Source organism: Cebidichthys violaceus, unplaced genomic scaffold (assembly GCF_023349555.1).
Source record: "Cebidichthys violaceus isolate CVI_PGR_0920_01 unplaced genomic scaffold, fCebVio1.0.p SCAF_70, whole genome shotgun sequence".
Classification (NCBI taxonomy): domain Eukaryota; kingdom Metazoa; phylum Chordata; class Actinopteri; order Perciformes; family Stichaeidae; genus Cebidichthys; species Cebidichthys violaceus.
Window position 1 is genome coordinate 132568 of NW_027176928.1, and position 13108 is coordinate 145675.

Genomic DNA, 13108 nt, shown 5'->3' on the forward strand with positions numbered 1-13108 from the left:
ATCAGAAGTGCATGAAGGTATCTGCCCTGCAACCATCAAAACACAGGATTGTATTATCATACCAAACTGATTGAAAATGTGGTCGACTAAATCTGTAATTTACACATACACACACACACACACACACACACACACACACACAAATAACAGGTCTATATGAAAGCCAATTTATTTGAAAACAATCTCAAAATACCTGACGAACAGTAAAGCTGTCAGCGGTTTATTGTCACAAAACCGAAGCTCATTGGCTAATACAGACGATTACAACCTTCACGGCAGATGGACGCTCCTTTGCTGATTAATAAACACCTGAAGTCTCATGAATAATGACGTTGACGACGATAAAGAGGGAGCTTAAAATGTCTGAAATCTACGACGAGTATATCTGCGTATTTCTCTAACTGTACGTTACAGTTTTTTTTGTTCTCTTCAAAACTAGAGACTTGAATTTGTACGTCTCAAATAAGAGTCTTTAGTCTTCAATTCTGTAGCTGGAAGAGAAACCAAACCAGGAAGTGGATTGAATATGTAGAGCATCTGAAACATGTGAGGATGTCAGGTGACAGGAAATACTTATTTAAAGCCGATATTGTTGTACATAAAAATAAAAAAAATAAAAAAAACTCGTGATTTGAGGACGATAAACTAAAAGAACAATAATCTATATATTGGAGATTTAAAGAAGTCATTTAAAGCTTCTTAAGTCAACTAGAACCCGGCTAGCTGGATCTACGATGGCCTGCTGGCTTCAGAGACCGACAAAACGTCCCAACGCTCCCGTGTCTTAAGAGAGATATTCGTCTCTGTGCAGTAAAGAGAAAACACTGAAATCATCAGCATATCTCACTATTTATCATGAGACACACCTTTCTTTTAAAAACAAAAATAGTAAAAGGAAGAACAAGTTGCTCCCCGTTTAACACAAAAGCATTGGTGTTTTTCTTAGCCGGTAGATCCGGACCTCTTCAGTACTGGACATCTCCTGTGCTTAATAATGAAACCAGTATTGCAACAAAAGTTAACACTGTTTGACAAAAAAAAAAAAACACTTTTTCCTCTCAGGAGTAAAGATTGTTTTGTTTTTTCCTTCCTGAGCTGAACACCAGACACAGTAAGAGCCGAACAAAAAGAGAAAAGGTTTTGTTTTGTTTGTTTTTTTTAAGACGCGTCAGTTCATCGTGTGGCAGCCTTGTCGGTGGCGTCCGGCTGTGTCACTGCTCTGTGGACTCGGCTCTCCTCTGGATGTGGGAGATCTCCACGATGGGCATCAGCAGCTGGAAAGCATCCTGGATGTACGACGCGCTGTTGGACGCCTGCGAGGAAAGAGGATTCACAACAAAGGCTCATATTGTTGTGCCTGCAATGCCTTACGACACAAATACAGTACAGGTGGGACAATATCAAACATGTTGTTGTTGCTTTATAAGGTTTAATGTCTTAATAAAACTAGAAATGATTATATGCAATGTATGGATTTATATTCTACTGATGCAGCATCAATAGTGACCTCAGGATGTGTAAGGATTTCACAGGAGAAGCTGATTATACAGGTAATGGGATGGATACAGATACAAGTGTAACAGTGTGACTTAATGACTGTGTGACCAGAGTGATGTAGTACCGTGACACAGACCTCTAAAAAGACTCCTGTTATCAGCGGGTTGAGGACTTCTCCCTTCTCGTTCGACTGTGAGGGGGGGGGGGGGGGGGGGGGGGGGGAAACGAGAACGTTTTACAGATCAAGCTCTCAGACGAGGAAATGTGAGAAGAGATGATGTGTCAGAAGAGCGGCGCGTGTTAAGAGAGTTTTTTGCTGAGATAAGACGGACGTTTAAAGAGAAACGCGGGTGAAAGCGAACATCAAGGATGAGAGGAAGATGAGAGAGAACTCTAATTCAGATGACGGGACGGGTTGCGACTTCATAAATGTTATGAATGTTGCCTCGCTCTCACCTGAGAAACTCAAAATCCACTAAAGTCAGTTGTCAGTTCGCTTTAAGGACGGGTTCAGGGACTTGTGAGAAAACTTTGTAAATTTGAAAATACTCAAAATGTGATCCCTTCAAGGAGATTCTGTGATTTGGTGAATAAACAAAACGGCCTTCAGGGATTTCCCCATGTATTCATATTTCAGTTCTACGTTCACATTATGAATACAGATCTAAGTGTAGCTCCAGACACACTTACCCCCGCTGTTGTCAGGCAGGAGGTGAACTTCTTGGAGAGCAGAGAGAGCTCTTTACACAGGACAACGGTTAACCTGAGGACAGGCAGACGTTTCATTTACGCGAGGATGAAACTCAATTCTTAAGTTGTTTTTTTTTTCCAAACCCAAACAAAATCCGCCGCCGCCTTACTGCGACAGAACGCCGGCCTCCGCGCTGCCGGCGGAGAAGAGGATCATCTCGGCCAGCTTGTGGAACAGCTCGATGGATCGAGCCGTCAGCTCCGCCAGACTCCCGATGGCTGCGGCGTGAACCTCCTGACCGGAAGAAGAAGAAGAAGAAGAAGAAGAAGAAGAAGAAGAAGAAGCCGTGAGCTAACTTGAAACGGATCGCCGCGTGGCGACGTGACATGTCGACGATGTCGGCAGGCGTACCTCCACGGACGGTGTTTTCTTCACATCTTCCTCGCCCTCTTCCTCTTCCTCTTCCTCTTCCTCTTCCGTCTCCGGTTTGCTCATGTCAGCGATCCGGCTGCAGGCGCTCTTGCAGGCCTGTTGTTGCAGGTTAGAGGTCACGGCATTAACATCACCACCGCTCTGTTCACACTAGACGGCTGAGGTGACTGAATCGTAATGCCGCATATAGGACTGAGCGACAGTTAAATATGGTCATTTATTGTCCTTCAATGGAATCATTTTGTGATTAAATCATATATAAAGATATTGTGAAACACAATTACCTCGTCTAAAGTGATAACAACAAGCAACACACTAACTGATCATCTGATTATTTCTGCTCTAAAAGCTCTTAATGAAATGAGAAAACACTCGTTACACTTAATTTCTCAAGTGTTAAATTCACACAAGAGCGCGCGAAACCACATAAGGACTGTATAAGACACACGTTTCCGTTATTTTGTCTAACCGTGTGTAGCTGGTACCTTGCCGAGTTTGTCAATTGTGGTTGTGATACTGAGACCTTCCAAGGCCTCCGCTAACTCCCGCTCGAACTCCGAGCCGTCTGCGTCTGGAATTAGAAGCGTAAAATCCATGAGTTCAGGTCGTTTACGTCGCTCGGGACGTTCACGGTGCTGGTGTTCATAAAAAAAAACAACATTACATTACATTACTGTCATTTAGCAGACGCTTATATCCAAAGCGACTTACAGTTCAGTATCTATCTACACACCGTAGACGCAGCTACGGGAGACATTTTTGGGGTTAAGCGTCTTGCTCAAGGACACATTGACATGAGACTAGCGGAGCAGGAGCCGGGGATCGAACCGCCGACCCTCTGATTGAAAGGCGGCCCTGCTCTCCACTTAGCCTCGATCACCCATTTCACAGAGACGTCACCTTTCCTCTCGTCCACGTCCTCGTCATCAAACTCCACCAGGGAGAAAGAGTCCTTGATTAGATCCAGCTGCTCTCTGAGCTGAACCAGCTCATCTCCTGATAGAGTGGTCAGCACCGACTTCACCTACCGTGAGAAGACACACACACACACACACACACACACACACACACACACACACACACACACACACACACACACACACACTTGAGGCTTTTATCACATCAAATTGAGTCATGAGACGTAGAAGCAAGGATTCAATGTCTTTTTTTTTTTTCTTTTTTTTTTAGACAGCGTGTGTCTCCGTACCTTAGACTCACTCTCTCTCGACAGAATCTCCAGCGCCTCGAGGTGCGACAGACCCTGAAACTCATCAAACAGCATCCCGTAGTGAGCGACCACCTTCGTCTCGGAATCCGAGGACTCCTTCTCCGCTGTCTGCAGCTCCTCCCGCTCATTCGCCTCCCTCAACACCTACGAGACGGGCAGAGTTGAGAGAGAGAGAGAGAGAGAGAGAGAGAGAGAGAGAGAGAGAGAGAGAGAGAGAGAGAGAGAGAGAGAGAGAAAACATCAGCTACCTGTCAAGACAACCCGGCAGCGAAAGCCGACGCGAGACAGCCGAGGTTTATCGAGACGGTATGAAGTCTCGTCTCCACCTCCCTCTCATCTTTCAGAGGCTGCTCCATCACGGGAAAAATAAATACGTGGCACTTTGAAAACGAGCTCCCGGTCCCGGGACCTCGGTCGGCCCACCTGAGACAGAGTGGAGTTCCTGTGCATCAGTCCTTTGGTCTTCTTGAAGCCGGGGTCGCCCTCTGCGATCACATCCATCGTCTTCTTCCCGATGAACTCCAGAGCGTCCAGACCGCCCGATATCACCGTCTTCCCCTGTGAGGAGACGGACGTGTGACACGTTGGGATGCTTTGTAAACAACAGGAACACCTGCTCTTGGCGGAACCACGAACCGTGTTTAATTTATTGAGTCATAACCTCTGTTGTCTCTGTTGCTAGCTTGCTTAAATAAAGATAAAAACACGACACATGGGTAATTGTATTCTGGTGAGGAAGCAATGGAACAGGGGTGACGTTTGGGGAAAGTTGCTGCACAACGACCTGACATCAAGTCACAATTTGTTGCCGATATCGAGTGAAAATTATGTATTTTCAACATGTCAGCTTTGGAAATACAGCCTGGGTTTTTTGTTGGCCATTAGAAAACTCAACCCTCATATGAACTCTCCTGCTTTTAAAAGATCAACCAATAGCAAATTGGCTTGCAATAATGCATGACATTACATTACGGTCATTTAGCAGACGCTTTTATCCAGAGTGACTTACAATTCAGTATCTATCTACACACCGTAGACGCAGCTACGGGAGACATTTTGGGGTTAAGTGTCTTGCTCAAGGACACATTGACGTGAGACTAGAGCAGTCGCCGGGGATCGAACCTCCGACCCTCTGATTAAAAGACGGCCCTGTTCTCCACTTATCCACGGTCACCCGTCGGTGACGGTGTAGAGCTGAACGTTTTTCAGCTCCAGCGCTCCACATGAGATCGTTTTCGTCTATTTCTGCTTACTGTGCTCTGGACGACGCTGGTGAGCGACGACAGCATTCCCATCGCGCCGCCCGCCGGCGCCGCCGCCGATCCCTCCGCCGCCGCTCTGTCCGTCTCGCTGCTGGATTCACCTGCAAGGACGATTAAAAAAAAAAAAAAAAAAAAACACACACCGCGTACTGTTATACAAGCTCAACGCAATATGGACAAAAATGCGCGATCCACATGTATCGACTGACGTTCATATACATCTGTGTATCCACGGCGAGTGGAGCCACGCTTTACCGTGCTCTTTCTGCTCTTCCTCGACTTGTGCCGAGAGCTCCGTGGGACTGGGGATCCCCAGCGACGTCTCTGCCTTCTCGATCGCCTGAGTGAGCCCTTGGCCTGGACAGGAAGCGTGTACGGAGCGTAGAGGAAGTGAGACGGTGCGTATTACGACGGGTAACACGAAATGAAAGGACAAGAGAGAGTGAGAGGTGCATTCTAGTTATTTCTTGGGACTATTGAGACACAGTTGAAGCATCTTGAAGAACCACCTTTCTTACGCATCGCGAATGAAACGGGAGAGAGATCGGCACTCACCCACGGTGGCCACTGTAGCTGTTGCTGTGGAGATGATGGATTTGCCCCAGCTGCCCCAGTATCCCCAACCGCCCTGAGACACGGCGGACTCACTCGGCGTCTAGGAGAGAGGACGCGAGGACACGAGGACCGGAAGGGGAAAAAGGAGGGAAAGAAAAGACAGAGGGAGAGCAAGAAACGTAGGAAGTGAAGAATCAGTCAATTATAATTATTTAATATATCAATGATGTAAATTAATTTCAAGGACTACAATTAACGTAGCTCTCTGAGCTGCAGCACCAGGCTGTATTCACTGAAGTCAGACTACTGTTTTTTTTTTTGTTTTACATTATCAGTGGTTTTGTCCCGTATAACCGTCGAGTATCTTACCGGTGCCTTTGCCGGCTGCTCCTCTACTTTTGGCATCTCCTGAGCTTCGGGTGCTTCGGGCTTGACGTCCGGCCTCCTCCTGGCTTTCCTCGTCGGGGCCACGTCAGTCGAGGTGTCGGGGGCGGACGGCGAGGAGCCGTCGGGCGTCTCTGCAGGAGAGGCGTGCTGAATCTCCGGGGCCGCCTCTGCACCCTCCGCGGCTGTAGCTTCGCTGTCTGACATCCTTTAAAAACGCCTCAGCGCATGCCTTCATGTGAAAATATGACAACAACAACAACAAAAAAGATGTAAATATTACAGATGATTAGCCGAATACACTGCTGCACAGGGCGCGAGGTTTTGCTATTGAGAGCATCGAATGCAAAAAAAAAAGAAAAAAGAAGTGAATGGTTTGTATTGAAGTGAACTGAAGAGGTTTGAAGTGCTTGATGTGATGGTTTCTAACTAATCACGAAGTAAACATAGGGAGGCTGTCCATCTGTCCAGCTTAGATGTTTATGAAAAAAAAAGAGGAAAAAATCCAATTATTCCTCAACTGTCAGAGACAAACACTCTCTGATATACATTCATCTCTTCAAACGGTGGCGTCGTACATTTCCCAGAATGCATTTCAAAACACCCAGGGGGACAGCTGTTCACTAATCAGATGTTGTTTATCGCGTGCAGCTGGAGAGTGTTAGTTTAAAGTCCAGTCCAAATCACAAAAAAAAGAGCAGAGTATGAATACTGTGCATACAAGCAGGGATTGATTATTATGAGAATTACAACATACGTTCACATCCGTAAATCACACATTCTACTGGTGTTATTATGCAGTAATATTAGTTTAACTAATTGCTATGCGTGCCTTAATGTGAGTTACTGGTGCTTTTTAGTAAGCTAACGTTAATGACAACTTGGCAACATGGCTAGGAGGAGCGTTAGTTGTCATTTTAAACGTTGTTATCAACACACAACTTGATGTTAGTCGGGAGAAAACAACACAACGTTACACTGTTACTCTACAAACTCACCTTCTCTCCTTCTCTCCTGTCAAAGTCTTGATGCTAACAGTTCACGTGACCCTAGCCTGCTACCGGTTTCCTTTCCCAAAATCAACGACACGAATGGGTAATCTTCTTTATTTCGGTTTGCACGTAACGTTGTGTCTCTACACCGTAAACGCCTTTTAGTTATCCAGTAAACAGTTTAGTGATTCAGGTTGTCTCTGGTTCTTTTTGTCCACAGATTAGCCACGTCACAGTTTGTTTTCCCTGACCAGGTCCAACAGTTAGTCGCATTGAGAAATATGGATTCCGGTCAGCATCTTCAAAATAAAAGTATCAGTTTAGAACGTTGAGATTTCACAAAAACAAATCTGTAAAATTAAGAATGTGAGCGAACACATACTGCAACATATATTGATGTTCATCCATATATTCATGGACACCTTAAATGTGAGCTGTACATTTTAGATTAGCGTATTATTTGACTTTTCCCAAGGGTGAGAGGTATTACGATTTTATTTTGAAAGAAAGCCTGTCGAACTACCGGTCTCCCTCTATCTCTCGCAAGATAACTTGATGAAAGGATTAATCACATCGCCTGTCTACTTCCGGAACAGTGAAAATTAAATTTCAACTTCCGGTACTAAAAAGAAAACACTGCCAACTTTCGTTCTCACATAAATAAAAGACAACAACGTTATTTTTTTGTTTGTCTTCCATGTCTATGTTTATAAGTTGAGTAATTCATCAATTCCTTTATTCTAGAAAATATAAATAACATTTGAATCATCCCAAAAATTATATTGTAAAACAAAAACAATGTTTTGTTCACGGCTCTCCTATGATTTTAACACATTTGAGCAGCATTTTAATCTGTTATTCAGCAATCAGTGCTAAACTAAATATGTCCAGGGTTGGGCTTGGAGTCAGTGAATTTAGTGGGAATTAATGTTTTTGTATGTAAAATGTATATTTTATGTTTTAATATGTAAACTAAATATTGTCCATCTCACAGGTGGACAAAGAGAAATCACGACCTGATAGTCACAATGTTTCTTTAGTTATTTCTAAAGTTGTTTTTAATAATTTTTTTTAATGTCTAATATCATCCATCAATCCAAATGTTTTGTGTCGGCAATGAAATATAGAAACAAAATTGTTTGAATTGTTCGCAATACATTTAACTGGACGCAAATATAAAATGATATTAAAATACATCATCAGTATCAGTATTATCATTGGTACAACATTAGCGATATTTAATTCAGCGCTGATTACACAGAAATCACTCACCTGCACCTGAGAAGAAGCCACGCCCACTCAGTTGCACCTGACCCACCAGGAAGTGAACGGACCGAGCGGAGCTTTGCTGAAACGAGCTAAAGCTGGTTAGCAGAGACTAAAATAAGTCTAAACTGGAATATATTCGAACAGTGGAGTTACAAACATTGTTGGTCTGGGATTTGTTTGTGATTTGTCTGTCCGAGCACGTGAGAATCAAAGGCTCGAGGTGTGTTTGGGGGTTTAGGTGAGTTTGTGAGCTTTCTCCTTTTTTGTAAAATGTGCTGATGGGCCTTCATTATGACAAATGAGCTTCGGATTCAGTAATAAATCAATTGGACGGCTATTTATGTAGCCTAACAATACAGATTTAATGAAATCTCCTACAGAATCACTATAAATTACCAAACAAATCCACAGTTTGTAATTAGTTAAATGATGACATGCATTCGTATTTCTTACGTCATTCTTGAGTGACAACACTGACCACAGATTTTATTATTTGGCATTGAAAAGTCAAGGGAACAAATCAAATAAACATTATTTTAGCTAAAAAAAAACAAAACAATGTTTTTCAAGAGAAACAAATGCAGACAGTGAACAAATGGGCGTTAAAAGTCAACAACATTAATAATAAGATGCATACTATTTTAATTAAACAATGTGATGAGGGGAAGGGAAAAGCAAAAAATCAATAGATTGGTAAGAAAACAATTGAAGACTAAAAATAACATTAAACTTGCAGATGGAAAATGTGGTTTGAATTTAAATGTCTGTCTTTAATTAGAAAGTAATCCATAAAAGTAGTCCTGGAGAAAGTCTCCACAATCCTGTTTTGCTGCATGAGCCTTAACCGTTGACTTTTCCTGTTTTGCAGGTTTGTCCCGTCTAAATGTGAGCCGAAGCGGCTGAAACTCCGTTTCGACATGTTCTCGCCTCACAAACGCCACCTGTCCCACCTGCTCCACCTGCTCCTCTCAGTCCTGCTGCTCGGTGGCCGGACAGCGGACGGAGCTCTGAACGGGTCGGAGGCGGTGTCCTCTGTGCTGCTGGCCAGCGTCCCCTCCAGCAGGGACATCGTGGCGAAGGAGGGGTCCAGCGCGTCGATCGAGTGTAACGTGACCGCAGCATACGATGACATCAAGTGGTACAACTCTAAAGGAACTCTGCTGGGTGACGCGGGTAGGAGGAGGAAATGTGTATACATATATGCATATAAATTAAGTGTAATGTGTATTTTTCTGAAACTGATGTATTTAAACAGGGACGCAGCCAAAAAACCCTATATGTCAACAACACTTCTAAACACCCAGCAAGTGAATTTCAAGTAAAAAATAACACATCTAGGTTACTTAACTTACTATATTTTATTTGAAATATGTCCAAAAATCAATTCATGTATTCAAACAAAGGTGACATGTAATTAAACATAGTTTCAGTCCCTATAGTCATACATGGCTTGGCACCAGGGACCACATTTAACTGTGTTAATGAGTCTGCTTTTATCTCATCAGGTAGTGTTGTGTGTGCTAATTTCATTCAATTGACATAAAGTACATTTTGAATTACGCTAACTGTGTTTTTTGGGCCAGTGTTAATGTTTTTGATGCATCCCAAACTTGAGGAGATGATTAAAATAACAAAAAAAAGTTTCCTGCTTTCCTAATCCTCAACTCGCAGCGTTGTTTATATGTGTTTTGACTTTAGATGAGAAGTGGAACATGGAGGAGAAGGGCGTCCTGAACATCACCGCGGTCTCCTTTGACGACCGCGGCCGCTACACCTGCGTCACCGACGGAGCGGAAAGCTACGCCGTCACTCTTCGCGTCGCCCACATCGACGGCGGCCTGGGCCTGTGCTTCGTCGTCATCTGCCTGGTGACGTTCACCATCATCATGATCCTCAACGTGGCGCGCCTCTGCATGGTCAGCAGCCACCTCAAGAAGACCGAGAGAGCCATCAACGAGTTCTTCCGCACCGAGGGCGCCGAGAAGCTGCAGAAGGCGCTCGAGGTCGCCAAGCGCATTCCCATCGTCACGTCGGCCAAGACGCTGGAGCTCGCCAAAGTCACGCAGTTCAAGACCATGGAGTTCGCCCGTCACATGGAGGACCTGGCCCGGAGCGTCCCTCTGCCGCCGCTCATCCTCAACTGCCGCGCGTCCGGGGAGGACGTCTCGGAGACGGGGGGGAACGCGAGGCCCCTCGCGGAGCAGTTCGGGACGTCGGCGTCCAGGAACAGACAAGCTATAGGCCCTCCCTCCGCCGAGAGAAAGGGAGACGAAGAAAGGGGGGAGGTGTGTCGGGCGCTGCTGCCGCCGCCGCCGCCGAGTGGAGGGAACAAAGACGTCAAGGTTTCAGTCCACACGGTGTCTGAGAAGGTGGTCGACGAGGATAAGGATGCTGGGAGGAGCCTCCGTGTGCCAGGCTCAAGGACAAGTCTGTCCTATGAAAGCAACGTATAGGCCGAGTCTGAATCCCATCAGAAGGAGGACACCCACAGTGGGAGGTGTCTAACTATAAGTGCTTAGAATACAGTACACACAAATGTATACAAATTGTGGGGTTGGTTACCGTCTAGATCTTTGCGATTCAGGTTCTACATATAGGTTCTCACTCTTATCTTGTCGTAGTAAGAGGAGAAACCAAAACAAGTCGAAAGCAAAAAAAAAAAAAAAAAAACGTCTATCTTGTCGTGTAAAAGTTGGATTCTGTCTGTTTTCCACTTGTTCTTCCTAGAGATGGGCACCTGAGCTTCAGGTGATCTCTAACATCATGACTTGCGGTCTGAGTCATGCTCCTTCTCCGTCCTGCGTTAGAGTATTTCCATGTGACTTTGAAGGAAGCGCAGTAGGTCCAATTTAGCTTCCACGAATCAAAAGGCTCTTTCAGGAATCCTCAACTCTTGCAACAATTTCCGACCGTCAACAGAGCTCAGAATTCGACTTTCTCTTGCCTTAAATCCGTCGAGTCTTTAGCTTCCATGTTTGTGTGCTGGGATCCCCTCAACGTTTCATTCTGCAGGCAATGATTTTCCTTGACACCGTTTGCTGCCTTTTCACTTTGACAGTCAGTCAGCCTCCACTGAGCGAAATGTTGTAATGAAATCTCCTCATTCCATTGTGTCGCTTGTTTTCATGTCCCCCCCCGATTCCTGTCAATCATCCGTCACTCACAGGAACAAGTGGGAGACTTTGAAACGATGCCTCAAAAACAATGTCACTTCACAGACTGATATCTGCAGGTCTCCTTATTGTGTTGGTAGATAATTACAGGATAGCTTTTTCTATGAAGTAAACCTTTAAAAATACGTATTAATCCATGATGTTTGAGGATTTTCTTTTTCAAAAATGTTGAAGCGAGCCTCCTGCTACTTTTTAACCTTTCAGAAGCGGCAACGGAACTGAACTATAAACGTGATTACTCACAGCTCCGATGTCCAATGTGATGGAAAATGTCTGAAATTGTGCTCCTAAACATGCAGGTGTCGTTGATCATATGTTGATGTGTGCATGCCTGGGAAAAATCAGGGACTTTTTTTTTTTTTTTTTAGTTATGAAGGTGATGCAGCGGTTTCTCTCTGTGTTATTAGTGACATTTGTGAGCGTGGAGCGTAAATAGTGACTCATTTGGGGGCGAGTTTGTAATTTATTCGTTTGTGTCGTGGTTTACATTTGTACGCGGATCGTCCTTATGCAGGGGAAGGTGTCTCATAACGGTCTCTAAATGAGGTCACAAGGCTTAAAAATAAGATTTCTTTAACATTCCGATGGAAACGTAAAAATAACGATCCGTTAAATGTTTTGAATTTGTCTCCCCTGAGATCTTTTTAAGCTCATGAATGTTGAGAAACATGGATATACAGCTTCTTCACTCATTCTCAGAGAGATATGTTGTAAGGAAATTGTATCGTGCAAAATGTGAATCATTGTGGAACTGGACAACTTGAGTTGAACTGGTTTTGTAGCAAAGGATACAATGTTTTCCTGAATCTTCTGTGTGAAATAATGTCATATCAATAATGTGTTTAAGGTCATACGAAAGGATCATACAGTCGACATTAAGTAAATAAATACAAGCTGAAACTTGCAGATGTTTGTCTGGTGGTTGTTTCTGTCGTTTCAGGAAACGTTAGCAACCTGGCTAATGCGCCACTGGGGGGCGCTGTTGGGTAAAACATCTCTTTTGCATGTCAGGTATAACGCTCACTACTAAAACACACTTGATATCGTCGTTGAAGAGGAAGGTGAGAGCTGAAGCGTCACTTTACGTTCACATTTCTGGGATTTACTTGGTTGAAGTAGAATTTTGAAATGTGTTGCTGTGTCTCAGTAACTTCAGACACATTTCATAATATGGGGAGAGCCTAGAATATGTACTGTAATATTCTGAATGTACACAATGTCACAACTTCTACCGGTGCATAATTACTCTCCTCATCTTTGAAACGGACTTTAAACACAACACGGTTGATCCAAAGTCCTTTACTCTGTTCTGAGGGAAATAAAAAACATTATTTTTTATTTCCCTCAGAACGCTGTAGTTAATAATGTTGAAAAAAACATATCAAACCGAAAAAAAAACAGCCCAATGTTGCCCAATGAAAGTAGCTAACAGCATTAGCTCTAAAAGTTGTTAAATCTAGGGAGAAATTTACCAAGACAGCCTCATAACTTTCAAAATAAAAGAAATTGAGGTGAATTTACATATGGATGTAAAGAGTACACAGCGTAAGCCTATATGTATACACACAAGCCCGATATATAAAAAAAGAAATATATCAAAACATAACTTTCCCGGAGATTCATAT

General features: G+C 43.8%; 2 protein-coding genes across 2 annotated transcripts; one reads left to right on the top strand and one right to left on the bottom strand.

Annotated features, from left to right (window-relative positions):
- Positions 1 to 153: 153 nt before the first annotated feature.
- Positions 154 to 7294, bottom strand: fam114a2 (family with sequence similarity 114 member A2). Its single transcript, XM_068736604.1, has 14 exons — positions 7048 to 7294; positions 6035 to 6281; positions 5666 to 5765; positions 5366 to 5467; positions 5102 to 5211; positions 4272 to 4406; positions 3828 to 3992; positions 3521 to 3644; positions 3106 to 3191; positions 2600 to 2716; positions 2358 to 2482; positions 2188 to 2260; positions 1634 to 1687; positions 154 to 1313 (listed from the first exon to the last, which is right to left on the bottom strand). Exons 2-14 carry the CDS (start codon positions 6254 to 6256, stop codon positions 1212 to 1214), a joined length of 1515 nt encoding a protein of 504 aa, XP_068592705.1. The 5' UTR covers positions 6257 to 6281; positions 7048 to 7294; the 3' UTR covers positions 154 to 1211.
- Positions 7295 to 8380: 1086 nt separating this feature from the next.
- Positions 8381 to 12389, top strand: mfap3l (microfibril associated protein 3 like). The gene is made up of 3 exons (XM_068736621.1): positions 8381 to 8548; positions 9179 to 9483; positions 10009 to 12389. The coding sequence occupies exons 2-3, from the start codon at positions 9228 to 9230 to the stop codon at positions 10761 to 10763; spliced, it is 1011 nt and encodes a 336-aa protein (XP_068592722.1). The 5' UTR covers positions 8381 to 8548; positions 9179 to 9227; the 3' UTR covers positions 10764 to 12389.
- The last annotated feature ends 719 nt before the right edge of the window (positions 12390 to 13108 follow it).